General features: G+C 42.5%; 1 protein-coding gene across 1 annotated transcript; it reads right to left on the reverse strand.

Annotated features, from left to right (window-relative positions):
* Positions 1-11,004: 11,004 nt before the first annotated feature.
* SOWAHB (sosondowah ankyrin repeat domain family member B) lies at positions 11,005-14,619 on the reverse strand. The gene has a single exon (XM_083176891.1). It carries the CDS (start codon positions 14,043-14,045, stop codon positions 11,409-11,411), a length of 2,637 nt encoding a protein of 878 aa, XP_083033017.1. The 5' UTR covers positions 14,046-14,619; the 3' UTR covers positions 11,005-11,408.
* Between the last annotated feature and the right edge of the window lie 279 nt (positions 14,620-14,898).

Below are 14,898 nucleotides of genomic sequence, written 5' to 3' on the forward strand. Positions count from 1 at the left end.
TCTTTTTTCATTTTTGTGTAAAGGTTTGTAAATGGTTTGTGTCCCTGGCCTATTCCACGGGATATTCTATAATACATAATGGCATGGTTAGGATTAAGTATACTTGTGCAGTGGTGCCTCTCTCTCTCACACATGCACAAAAAGATGCAGTCACAAAGTAATAGACTGGTTTTTCAAGCATTTGCTTTGAGCAGGCTTAATATATAATTAATATAGCTGTTTGGGGGTCACAGGCTCACTGGCCCTTATTCTGATTCGAGCGGTACGGCCCGCGTGCGGCCGTACCGCCGATGTTTTCCGTCTGCACATGCGCAGAGGTCAATCTGCGCATGTGCAGGCGAATTCGCCGCACATAACGTTACTACGCCGCAAAGGGGGCGTATAGGGGAGTGAGGGGCTTCATGCCCTCATTTCCCTATGTATACGCCCCGCGTTTCATGGGCGTTCCCATGCAAACGCGGGGCGTACGCATGCTAATGAGGGTATGACGCCAGTGATGGGGGCGGAAAGCTGACGTCGCCGGATGTCAGCTCTCAGCCCCCATACAAGCTAGCACACGGACGATTGTCCGTGTGGTCTCAGCTTGCGGGAGCTGCTGGGGCGTGCGGACCTGCCTTCGATGGTCGACGACCATCGAATGCAGGGGGCAGCTCCCACCATGGTGGAGGCGTACGCCTCCACCATTTTTATGCGGATCGCCAGCCGTCCGTGTACGGACGGCCGTGGCGATCCGTCTCGTGGGCGGGGATTGGTTTGTGCGGCCAGAGCACCGTGTGCGGCTCTGGCCGCACCAACCAGAATAAGGGCCACTGTTCTTGTGCAAAGCGTGGGGCAAGAAGTATGTTGCCAGCCGCTCTGATCCCTTCGCATGACAGTTATCACTCACTCACTGTGTCCACATATACAACGGGGCTGGAGCAGTTAGGCTCACACAGTTCCCTGATCTATAGCGGCTGCTGCAGCAGTCCAGGATTATTGGGGCCCCTCCACCTGACACCAGCCACCAATGAACTGGGCTCTTTACCAGATGGCCCTCCCCCTATCTCCCTCCCTCCTTTCATACTGCTCCTGGCCAGCATCCACCCTGTTTCCTCCTCCTCTTTTTTGGGAACCAGGTAAGTGCCTTGGAGGAGTGTGGTGGGCATGGGGTGGAGGTGTTATGTCCAAGACATGTGGCATACATTTAGTGTGTGCATGTGAGTTTGTGTGAGGGAAAAATGTGTTGTGTGTGGACATAAACAGGCAAAACATTGTACAATGATTTGGGAAACATTAAACATGTTTGATTTTTCCAGCCTCCTCTGTCCCGCTCTCTCTAAATTGTTGGTGCGCGCTGTCAATAATTTAGAGCATGGGTCTTCAAACTGTGGCCCTCCAGATGTTGTGAAACTACAAATCCCAGCATGCCTTGCCACAGTTTTGCTATAAGGGAGTGTTAAATCTGTGGCAAGGCATGCTAGGAATTTGTAGTTTCACAACATCTGAAGGGCCACAGTTTGAAGACCCATGATCTAGAGTTTGTCTGGCTCCTACATCGTCATCCTGGCTCCTAGATTTTAAAAATTTTTTGTCAAGCCCTGTTGTAACCTGGAAATAAGTTAAACAGTTACTGCAGAGCACATGTTAATTCTTACAATTAAAACATTCCAAAATGCAGCCAATGTATAAATAACCAGTCACTTTATATTCAGTGTGAAAATTGTACGTGTGTGATCAAGCAGAATTGCTTTTTTCTACTTTTTTTTTTCCCTGAAAGAAAAGAAAACTGTTCATAACAATGTCTGGTTTTGTAATGAATATAATTCAATAAATCCAGCAGGTGAAACCGCCAACATTGCAGTGTGTGGCCTGAAGTGTTTTTTTTTTTTTTAAGCCTTTTCTTTACTTAGATAAGGAAATGCTAAAAGTAATTTTGCTATATAAACAGCAGTGAAATTTAACACTCTTTAATTCTAGTTACTTTATAGACTGGGAAGACACTAGGTACAGGATGTTCACCAGTTTAAATAAATACAAACACATTTCATTAAAAAAAATATATATAGATCTTGCAAATAAGTTCACGCGTACCCCTTTTAGACTGCACTTATTACCAGTTATATTGCCGGGTTTTTTTACCTTTTCAAAATGGAAATATGTGCGGTCTGAAAGGTCCAGAGTTAATTTAACAATTAAAAAAAAAAAAAATGGTATTTCAAAATGGTAAAAAAGCAGGGAAAAGCAGGGTCCTACCGGTTTCAGACTCGTTTTTTTTTGCAGTCTGAACAGGTCTGAAATGGTATTTAGGACCCTGGCAGTAGTTAGCACTTAGACAGTCCCACTCTGTGCATATCTAATGAGCGGGAGCCAGTGCAGTGAATAATTAATGAGCGGGTCCCCACCCCCTGCATATGAAATGAGCGGGTCTGCTCATTAAATATTCACTGCACTGGGTCCCGCTCATTAGATATGCACAGAGCGGGACCTCAGTGGCGATAAGTATGCCGGAGCCCGCCAGCCGCTCCGCCCCCCTTTCTGCCTGCCAGATCCACAGACACCAGTAGTGTCACCGCCACTAGCCAGCTCCACCCGGGCCTGACGCCTGCCTCCGTACTCCCCTCCGCCGGACTCAGCCATGTTCTCAGGGCAACCTTACATAAGGTAAACTGCATCACTGCCGATCAGGGGCCCCCTGCTTTCACACTGTAATTATACTTGGTATAATACCGGGTAATATGTGCAGTGTGAAAGGGACATTAACCTGCATGGACCCATTTTAAGAAACATTTTAAATACCGGGTCTAAGCAGGTTTTGCGGTGTGAAAGCAGCATAAGAGACACTTTAAGCCATTTTCTGAGTGATTTTACATAATTTTAATAAAAATTGCTCAGAAAATAGCATAATATTGCTGTGTGTGTGTGTGTGTGTAGCCCACATAGCGATAAAAAAGCGTGGCCCAGCAGCCCCGTATCTGGCTGCGGTGAACTACTGCCCTGCAGGTCAATTCAGTGGAGTTGCTCAGAAGGTCCTGCATGTGTGGCGCAGGCGGATGAGCAGGGCCTTCTCAGCGATCACTGAAGCTGTGGTATCACTAGCGGCAGGGGCGTAACTACCATAGGTGCAGGGGGTGCAGCTGCTATGGGGCCCAGAGCTGAAGGGGGCCCATCTTTGCTGTCAAACTAATATGTTTTGCATACATTTATCACCATCAGTTGCTAAATAGGGGGCCCTTACAAACTTTTGCTATGGGGCCTACGGATATCTAGTTACGCCTCTGACTAGCGGGGTGCGGCCCGCTCCCGGGTGTCACAAAACAGCCACATTCTCACCTGCATTTGCATGTCCCCACCGGCAAACTGCGCCCAGCGCTGACATAGCACTGTGACATAGAAGATAGAGTCTATGTACAACATCCCATCTTCATTAGAAATGCCATCCAAGTAAATTTACCCCATGGTGTAATCTATCGACTGTCTATTCTAGACAGTTTAGATCTATCATCTAAATATCTTGTAAGAGGTAGTCCCTTTAGTCAGATGAGATTTATCATTTGACCACGTGATTTATTAATGATATTACCATATATAAAAGGAGATCATTCATAAAGTGGTTTGATTACAAGTATAACTATAAATACTGTAGCTGAGAGGTATCCTTTTATGACATCCTTTAACATCTCTAGAAATATAATAGAATTCATTATGGTTGTCATGATAAGCCATAAAGCATTTCATCCATACCAGATACTGATCACCATAACTATATTTTATATAAATGGTTACATTGTGAATATATGTGTTTTATAAAAAAGTGCCCAAAACACACAAAAGGCCCCACAGCCCACTCCTCTCTATTCACAGCGTCATGGAGGTATCCTGACCCAAATATAATTCCAAGACATAAATGTTGGTCAGACAAAACCTTCAGTATTCCAAAGAAGAATTTATTATAATAGGATTAAAACCAGTTTTAAACATTTTTAAACATTTTGTCATTAAATGACTACTTGTTTATGATAATGTATACTACACCCCATACATTAAAATAGAAAGAGGATTGAAATCCCCTTCGATTTGTTTTACCTGCACATTGTCACAAAACAGGACTGACTAGTGGAAAAACAAACAAACAAAAAAAAAAAAACACACACAACAGATCAGTTCTTGTGACTTCATCACACAGCAGATGTGTCTTTGTATCATTTGATTTGTTTTTTCTCTATAAATAAAAATTGAAAAAACATAACACATTAAAAAGGAAATAAAAATAAATAATATATTGAATGACATGATTATTTACAGTTTAAATGTCACGTACAGAGATCAAAACGGCTGAGGCACAGTATTATTGCCTTGCTTAATTGCAGGTTTAGGCACTTGAAAAATTTATGGTGTAGAGAGAAATGCATAGACATTTGCTTTCAAGAATAGTCATCCTGATTCAGAGTTAAGCTAGGTACATATTAGAGGACATATTAAACAAATTTGCAGATAATAAACATTTGTTACAAGAAATTCTTAAAATCTTTCAGTGTGCAAAAATGTATTGCTAGCAAATTCAGGTGGGTCTCTAGCAATGTCCTCTGTCGTTTAAACATGCAGCTCAATCTGAAGAGATCTTCAATGACAGCATACTACTGGATGTAGCCACAGACAATATATTTGGCAAAATTGCACAGTGTGTACATACTATTTAATTTGTGCTGGAGTTCCAGGGAAATTGCGAGAGACTTTGTATTGTTTCAGGTCATCCAGTGTGTACCCAGTATTAGGAGTAAAGTTAAGTACTCACTGGAGCACAGGTTCTCAAAGTCGGTTGACCCCACACTGCACGTTTTGCAGGTCTCCTGACAGAATCAAGTGAAATAATTAGCTCCACCTGTGGATCTTTTAAAATGTGTCAGACAGTAATGAGTGCACCTTTTGGGTGACCTGGAAAACGTGAACTGTGTGGGGTCCTGAGGTTGCACTGCAGGTGGGTGGATTTGAAAATACAAAGCTTTAAATGTACTTATTAAGATCTTATATAGCACAGAAAATTCCATTGCACTAGATAAAATTACCCAGGAACCTACTGGGGGTGGCGGATGGGATCCTGACTGTTAAAACACCGTCGGCCGGGTTCCCGACGGCCGTCGGAGAATAGAATATGTGGCGAGCATGGCTCGCCACCGTGCCCGCAGTGTGGCGAGCGCAGCGAGCCCACAAGGGGCTTTGTTGCGCTGGCCACGCTGTCTGAGACCAGGCAGTCGGGATCCCGACATCGGGATAATGACTGTCAGGATCACGACTGTCGGTGAATAATACCACACCCCCTGCTGGTTCATCTTAGCCTCTTCAACCGCTGGTCCTATTTCGTTGTTATCCATATGCTTCCTCTGTACTGACTCAGCAGGTGCTGGGGAGTGGACCATGCACGCTAGGTGTCAAGTGCTCATAAAACAGCTGCAATTGGGTCATAATAATTAATATTAAGCTGCAGTTTAAAAATAGATACGATTATTATTATTAGGACATTTTTATAGGTTCTGATTTAAGTGTCCTCCAAAGTGCATCGATTCACAGAGTTGGTTGAGTATTGAGTGGTTTTGCATTGCAGTGCTAATATGAGATTTATTTTTGTTTTTAAGTATATTTCTTCTACCAGTTAAAAAAACAAGTTCATGAGCATTTCTGCATTTATTTTATCTGCCACAGAAAAAATCCACAGTGCCACAGTGAAATCATGATTAACTACCTTGTGTTTGTGTGAAGGGAGTGTCATAAATAGCAACAGTATTTAGGTCAACAGGTTGAAACCTGCATTGGGCCAAAAAGTACTATATATATATATATATATATATATATATATATATACATATACATATACATATACATATACATACATACATATATACATATATACATATATATATATATATATATATATAGCACTCACCATCACATTAAATCTAGGGTAGCCAACCCTAGTCCTCGAGAGCTACCAACAGTGCATGTTTTGCAGGTCTCCTCACAGAATCACAAGTGAAGTAATTAGCTCCATCTGTGTATCTTCTAAAATGTGTCAGTGATTAATGAGTGCAGCAGCTAGGTTGTCTGGAAAATGTGAACTGTTGGTAGCTCTCGAGGGCTAGGGCTGGCTACCACTGCATTAAATGATTGAATGTGCAAAAAAAAGTCTTTATTCCATTGGCAGTCACATTAAAATATCACATCTGGTCAACGTTTCGATCTGCAGCAGGGATCTTTGTCAAGACATCTAGGTATTACAGCAGAAACCATAGCATCAAACGTTGACCAGATGTGATATTTTAACGTGACTGACAATTACTTTTTTGCACATTCAATATGATGGTGTCTACTCTTATACTTAACTATTATTTGTGGTTACAAGTCCTCTAAAGTGGAGCACCGCAGCTATATCTCTATGATGGACTGCGTGTGATTACCATGATTATATATATATATAGTTTATATACTTCTGGGGTGGTTACTAAACCAATCATTGTCCACGTAGATAGTAAAATCAAGTAAAAGTATTGACAGTCTCTGCATCGACCATGATCATGTTCACCTTAAGTACTATCTAGCTTTTATACCTACCTACCTATTGACCTAGACACTGTATCTATTATCCTAAAACCACGCGAGACAAACTAGTAAATCTAAAGCTGGATACACACTGTAAGATTACCTTTCCGTTCTGACTGGTTGGAATTAAAATCTGGTAATTTTGGGGGAGAAAATGACAATTGACTATTTGCTCCCAAACATGGAAAACAGACAAAGAAGGTAATTCAGACAAGTTGGTTAAATCAGTTTGTGTCCATTTTCCAGCTTTTGGTAGCCAATGGTTGATCGTAATTTGTTTCTAGACATTACCAGATTTTTGATCCAACCAGCCAGATGAGATAATCGTAAAGTGTGTATTCAGCTTAAAGCCCCATACACACTAGATGAGAAATTAAAAACATATTGCTCAGAAGGGCCCTTCTAAGCAATATCTTTAGAATAATTAAGTCTAGTATGTACACTGAATATCAATAACGATACAGGCTCCCACGCACCATTAACAACCCCTCCTGTCTGCTGAACATGCAGTATGACCTGCATGCTCAGTGGGTTCCAGTGAAATCACTGAATATCATTGTTAACGAATATCGCTCAGTGTGTACACTCAATATCATCTGACTAGCTGCACTAGATGTTAACTATATTGACAGTGCCCCTATTTGTCTAGTGTGTATGGGGCATCACTTTCATTTCACTGCGACTGCATACATAATGGGCTAAGTAAATAAGGGTACTTATGTATTATCTGGGCTCCCATGTTAAATGCACCCCATTTTTTCATACCCCTACTATCCAACTACGCATGGAGTTGATTTTATATAGTGTGGCGAGCGCAGCGAGCCACCGTGCCCGAAGCGTGGTGAGCGCAGCGAGCCCCGCGAGGGGACGCGGTCTCATAAGAAAAAACGGGAGGCCAGATATTACATAAGTACCTAAATAAGTGTTCGTGAGCAGACATCAATCACTAAAACTATTGTCTGCTGTCAACAGATTTAAAATGCAGCTAGTAAAACAGGTGTGACAGCTTAAAATAATAACATAGTAAAAAATACAAATCATACTATCAAGTGGAAGTAAATATTTTACAATAAGGTGCAATCTCCATTCCTAATTGTAGCATAGTAACATTTGTGTTGGATGATCATGCTACCTTAATGCTGGGTACACACCAGAATGATTTGGCCTCAATTCCTCCAATTTTGATAAATCTCAACCGATTGTATGTAAATTGGTCATGGTTTAGATACAATTCCGATCCGATGCACATCCCCGCTGGTCGTTTTGCAGATCCTACCTGCTGCAGTCACAATTTAAAAAGCGACCCCTTCAACTGGGTACAGATCGGAATCGGATCAGATTGTGTGACCATCGTTTAAGACCTGCTTAAAATGACCACAAACATACCTCAACATCCAACAACAATTAAATGCCTATAAAATGAATCCTGTGTCTTCAGTAGTTCTGAAGAAAAAACACACACGGGGAAAAAAAATCGTGTTTTCTGTAGCTTTTCATGTTGTAACATTGTTTAGAAAAAAAAAAATTCCTACATGTACAATATGAGGCTAACAATTCAGATGAATCAGCAGCTGCAAAACCTGTTATTGACCTGTCTGTGCTTCCGCCTTGCAATGAAACAGTAGAATACCAAGTCACATAAACACTGACATTGTATCAACCGTAAAAATACAAAAAAGGTTTATTCACATTTATTCTGTTTCACGTTTGCTCATTTTGCTTAGCATCAGTTCATGTAAACTCTCTCAACATGGGAATCCAGTGAATTGAGTAGAGAGTTTCTGGAACACATCTTGGAATAGAAATACCTGTTTGTCACAATTTTAACATCCAAAAAAGGAGACAGGCCTGTGCAGTAATGATTTTTTGTTTACACTGGGCAAAACAAATTCTTTTAGTATAGCCTCAATTGATGGCAAGATTAGTGCAAGTGTGACTGGAGTTTGCAGTTTTAAGTAATGCACATACACATTTGAAAAACACCTTACAGTAGTTTCATATTGATTAAATAAACTTTGTTTTTAATAAATACAAAATATTTTGAGGAATTCGACAAAAAAAATAAAAAAGGCATATATATATATATATATATATATATATATATATATATATATATATATATATATATATATATATATATATATATATATACATACATATACATATATATATATATATATATATATATATATACATACATACACACATACACATACATATACATAAGTAGAAACATAACAATATTAGCTGTCTGGTAAAATGAGCTAAACTGCTTTTCTCCTTGTAGCCTACATGTACACTTATCCTGGGAAGAGTCATTTTAACAAAATTAGTGTGTGACAGTAGAAATTATTATTATTTTGTTATTAAGCAACCTAAACATTTTTTGCCCCAACCAATTATTCAAATATCCCTTCAAATGCCATAAACTTAAAGAGCCTTGCTTTAACTGTTTAAGGGCGGGATGCACTAAAATGTGATAAAAAAAAAACAGTTATCAGGGTTTTTACTGCATTTTGGAATGCAATAAAACCCGACTGCAGTGCCGTGCTGCCATGACAAGTGACCTCCTCCTCCCTAGCCCCGTACTTCCACTTCGGGGTGCAGGGAGGAGGAGTCCCAGGCCCTGCAGCAGCAAGGGAGGAGGTGGAGCCACTGCCACATCACTGGGGGCATCACAAAGGGCAGCTAATAACGCAAGAGCTGTATTTTAGTGCATATGCAATAATTAACTATGCGGTAGCTGGTGATGTGCAGCGGAGAGGGACTGTGGACGATAGTGCATCCCACCCTAAATATGATGAATAATGAACAATATAAATTGCCTTATTAATGTTTACTTCCACAAATAGTTGTGTCCAGTAAACCATATGGTCAAATCGTATTCATTGTAATAGCTGTAAAATGTAACATACTGTACACATAATACAACAACAAAAAATTGGTACTTTGGGAAATATCCTATTAGCAGTAGTACTTTACCACAGCTAATTGGCTCACAGGAGGCTGGTGTCCTTATCACCTGATACCGGCACGTATCAGGTATAATGCTTCTCGTGCCTCAGGTATACGAAGCATAATCCCACATGAGCAGCTGTGAGAACACATTGGATCAGGAACTTATCTATGATACGGTGTGTTTTCCTGTGATCTCAGTTCCATTTACGGACAATAAAAGCAGCTTCTGTTTTGAATCCCTCAATGATGACCATCGGTCATAAAATTGCGATATCAGGACATTTGTGAGATAATTAGCCCCCAAAGAGCTCCTTTATCTCTTGCAAAGCTTTGACAAATATCCCCTGAATGTTGATGCTGCAAGTTTTGGCTTCTAGGGGTACTTTGAGGACTGAATTTAATTGTACTGACTGGCAGAGCCACAAACAACAATTTCCGTTGGCATCAGCTATATAATGAAGAGGTACCACAGTGCACGAATAACCTTCACTACTCATTACCCTGCAACCAGTTGTCTACCATATATTAGTGTGTCATTAATCTATACTAAAATATATATTATACATAGTATTGCTAGCAAACTCTGCATTTGTTTTAAAAAAAAAGTATATGTAGACTTTGGGTACAGTATAGAAATGAATAATGACTCATGTCTGAGCCATCATTCTGAGCACATTTTTTAGATGTTAAAATGCACAGACATAAAAAATGGTCCACAGAATGATTATGGATTTGTCTGACAAGCAGGGAAATAAGATACACATGGTGCAATGTACATTTTCATGCCTCATTAAAACACGATATTTGAGCTGTAGTAAACAGTCCTGATCTTAGTAGTGACGTAAAACAAAACACTTATGTATACAGGATGTTTATAACTGGGAGACAAGGTGACACATATGAGCCTAGGTAGTGAGCACTTCTTTGCAACCTGTGGTTCAGTCCAAACTAACCTCTTTGTATGCAACCAAAGTTAAAGCTGCATTACCACTTAATAAACAGGATATTTAATATTTAGGTATGTGTGGGAGGACCAATCAGAAATCAGTCTCTGTTGCGATGTTCTTGAAATAAGGTCTGAGTTACACTCCAAGAGGGGTCTCCTATATTGTCACTCAGCCTTGGGACAGTATATATAAGCCTGTGAGGTTCAGACTGCTTGAGAATTTCTGCAAGTTTGCCGATTTTTTTTTTTTTTTTTAAAAACCTGGTTTTGCATCGTAGAGTATTGTAGCTTTAAAAATATGGGCAGAATCACTGAAATTCCTGGGAAAGCCTCCATCTCACAGGCTATTATCTATCATTCTTTGGGTGAAATGTAATAGGATGAGATATTCAGAAAGTGAGAGATTTGGTAAGAAATTTCCAATTTTTATAAAGCTGCAATCATTTACACTGCAAAACCAGTCTGGTTTTGCAGTGTAAATGATTGCCGCTTTTAAAAAACTGGAGATTTCTTACCAAATCTCTCACTTTCTGAATATCTCATCCTTATGCATTACACCCCAGGTGTTTGAGTCTGTGAGACGATTGCCAGAGCCCCAGGTAAACCACACACTCTTGGAGGAGGAAGGGGAAGTTAGTAACATTTAAGAGTAAATGGCAATGCAGCTATACATACAAAGATTTCTGCATAAATTAATTACACACACCCATATGAAGTGGTTATATTCATCTGACTAGAGACTATAATTAAGCCAGGCCGACTGAGGTCTAAACTATTTATCAAGGACCAGCACTCATTCCTAACAAATAGATAGGCTGTATATTGGTTCAGCCCACAAGATGGATGCCTCCGCTGAGAAAAACATTTGGATTTGTTTTGCAATATTAAAAAATAATAATAATCATGGTAACAAAGGTCAAATGAACATGGGTTCTCATTCACTGTAGATTTCTCGTTCCCTTAACACAGAATGATTGTGTGCTTTCCATTTTTGATGTTGTGGTTTAAGAAATGCTGCTATTGTGGGTTTTCTATTTAACTGACTTGATGCATTTTGTATGTTTAAATTGTAAGTAGTATTTAAGGCACGAGATGCAAAAATAGTTTTACCCTTTGGTGCTCCCAAGAGCTGCCATACTTCCCCAGATGTGTTGCAGCCCAGATATTGCCAGGCCCTTTTGCCGCTATTGTCCCTCAGTTTCACATTCACTTTTAGTTTTTCTACCAACATGGCAGCTACTTTGTGATGGCCATGGATAGCAGCAATATGTAAAGGTGTATATCCACCATTGGATTTAAGGTTAAAGTCCAGTTTAATTCCAGCCTTTCTGGCACCATTGACAAACTTAAAGAACATGTCAATAGCGCCATACTTGGCAAACCAGTGCAGAACTGTATATCCAGACATGAAATCTTTCCGTAAAGCCAATTGGGGGTCTTCGATGAATAATCCATAAACCTGAAGCCAAGAGCCAGAGGCTGATTTAACAATCCAATCATGCTCCATTGGATCCAAAGGTACTGTAGAAGGTTTGTAAGTAAAATAATTTTTAATAACCGAAGCATTGTCCACGTGTGGTTCATATTGGGTGCGGAGAGATTTTTGCGCTGCAAAATTATTTACAAGTAAATGGTTTAAGTTAACAGGTCTAGCTGTCAGAAGGTGGTCAATATCTGGCTGTGGAGGCACCAGAACAATGTTTAATGGTCTCTTAGTGCGTGATGGGCGCCTTCTCTTTCGATAATCCCGATCAATGAGTTCATCATCTGAGGATGACATTATTTCCTGTAGACGAGAACTCATTCGGTGCCTTGGTGGATCCACAGCCAACTCAAACAATATGGGAGCCTGGTCAGTAAGGAAGGATTTGGCGGTGTAAGGAGAATTCCTTGTTTCAATGTTAACATTAGGTTTTATTTCGCATTCCAAAGTATCGATCACCCCAACATTGCCTGCTATTTGTAATTTATTATACTGTTCAACAATACTCAGGAATTTCCTATTTGGGGGACACCTCCTCGTGTTCTCACATTTATTCTCAATGTAATGTGCAAACTTTTCATTATTTGAGTCACTGGAAGGATCTTCCTCATCTCTGTGCTCTGTGTCACAATCACCACCTTCACCACTGTCACTGCCTTCACTTCCACAGCTTTCCTGGTCAACAAAGTCCTCCATGTCCTGCAAGGAGAGCTTGGACCTGATGCTTTTAAAGACAGGCATTTGGTACATCCACATGCCATGCATATCATTGACTGGTAGAGGAGGGGAGGGGCTGCGACTTGCTGGTTGATAATCTGGCATCAGCAGGACATCTGGAGGAGGGAAGTCTGATTCTTGTGGGAACAGCAGCGAGGGGGAAGGGTGTGCAGAATTAATGTACCTGGAGTAAGGAAGAGATGCTGGCAACTCATTATAATAACTATGTATTTGCTGTTCTCCTTGTATATAGTTAGAATAGTCATCATGCCCTTCATGGGCAAATGTATCATTTAGGGGGCAACTTGTCAATGACAATTCAGAACCTGTATGGTGTCCCTGTTTTTGTCCCTCAGCATTCATGTGGGTGGCAGGGACAACAGCAACATTAGCTGTTTCATGTATCTCTTCGGTTTGCCTTGCATGCCCAGGTATGTGCCTCCTGTGCCCACTAGAAGCAGGGGAGGGGGTCCCAGTGGTGGCAGGGCTCCCAGCAAAAGAAGATGATAATGGTGATGATAATTTGTTCAAAGGTGAATTAGAAGTCTTATAGAAAGATGAGGAGCTGTTACTGGGAGGTGAGGTGGTCTTGCTGGAGGCTCTGTGTGTATGACTAGTCTGAACCTGTGGTAGTCCATTATTACTGTCCGGTGGGAAGCTGTGGTTTGGCAGCACAGAAGTATGTGTGAGCCTGGGCAGGGAAGTGTTGTTGTCTGGTGAAGTGGTGCTGCTGGGGGGTGAGGATTTAATGCAGGGTGGTGTAGAAGCACCATTGGTGGGCACAGACTGGTGAGGGGATGTGTGACTCTGCTGGGATGAGGGATGCTGCACTTTAGGAGCACGGTCATAAGCAAAGGATTCTATGTAAGAACTTGGAGGGGCATCCAGAATCTTCTCATCCAAAGTCCCAATACGGCCGCCAGTGCCATTGGGAGCCGGCGCAGTCCCAGGTACACGGTGCTGGGGATGCCGTACATACACATCCTGGGAGGGATACACACTCCCTGGGACTTGGCTGCTCCATCCCCCACCTACCTGCACCGCACCGGGCACATCCTCCTGTCTGCAGTCTCCGGGCTCAGGGTGCTGCTGGTCCAGGGGTTCGGGGGTCCGTGCCCGCAGGTCCTCCCCCAGCAGGTCCCGGTAGCGGCTTCTGAGCACCACGTACTTCACCGCTCCCTCCTGCTTCACCACCGCAACCGAGTTCACATAGCGCTTGAATCTCTCCCGGCATTTCAGCAGCTGCTCTCCGGGCGCCCGGGTGTCCCTCAGGAAGTGCTTGAAGTGAGCCACCAGCGAGGCATTGGGCACCTTGCCTCCGCCCTGGCACAGAAAGTCCAGCACCTCTTCCTGGCTTAGCTCCTTGGCCATGCTCACACTCTCATATCCCGGGGAGAGCGGCCGCTGTGCGGGCACGCTGCATCTCCTGCTCCTGGCTGATGAGCGCTGCTGCAACTTCAGGCTCCACACCTACAGCAACTTCCAGTCAGTCAGAGGCACCTGCTCCCAGCCCCTCCTCTCACCCAGCTGCAGGGCAGGAGACGGCCTTTCGCCTTTGCTTTCCATTCACCTATCTCCACCCTCTTTTTTTTTCTCCAGCCCCCGCAATGAATAACAATTCCCTCCCCCTAGCCAGAAACAGCAACAATGACAATTACCGCTGATATGGAGGCGTGTGCGGCGGAGGGAGGACCAGGAGGCGGCAGGAATGTCAGGGTGGAATTCCTTAGTGCAAGGTACAGCAAGGTGCATGCCTGTCTCCTATCACTGACAGCAGCGCCTATCCCCCCTCCTCCCCCTGCCAGCATTGTCTGCCTCTGCTTACACTGACAGCACTACCTGTCCCCCCTTCTCGCCCTGCCAGTACAGCGTGATTCTCCTGCTCACCTTACCGGTACTGTCTGCCTTTCCTCGCCCTGCCTGTCTCTCCTCACCCTGCCAGCACTGCCTGCCTCCCCTCACCCTGCCAACACTGCCTGTGTCTACCCTCCTTTACCTCCCAGCACTGCCTGCCTAATGCCTATGCTCCTCTCTATGCAAGCACTGCCTTTCCCTCCTCCTACTCTTCCTCCTCACCATGCCAGTCTCTCCTCACATTTTCAGCACTGCTGCCTCAGCTCATACTGCCGACACTGCCTGCCTGCCTAACCCACATACTACCAATGCTACCTGTCTCTCTCCTTTATCTCCCAGCACTGCCTGCCTATGCTCCTCTCCTTTTTTC

This window comes from Crinia signifera, chromosome 1, assembly GCF_055691185.1.
Source record: "Crinia signifera chromosome 1, ASM5569118v1, whole genome shotgun sequence".
Taxonomy (NCBI): domain Eukaryota; kingdom Metazoa; phylum Chordata; class Amphibia; order Anura; family Myobatrachidae; genus Crinia; species Crinia signifera.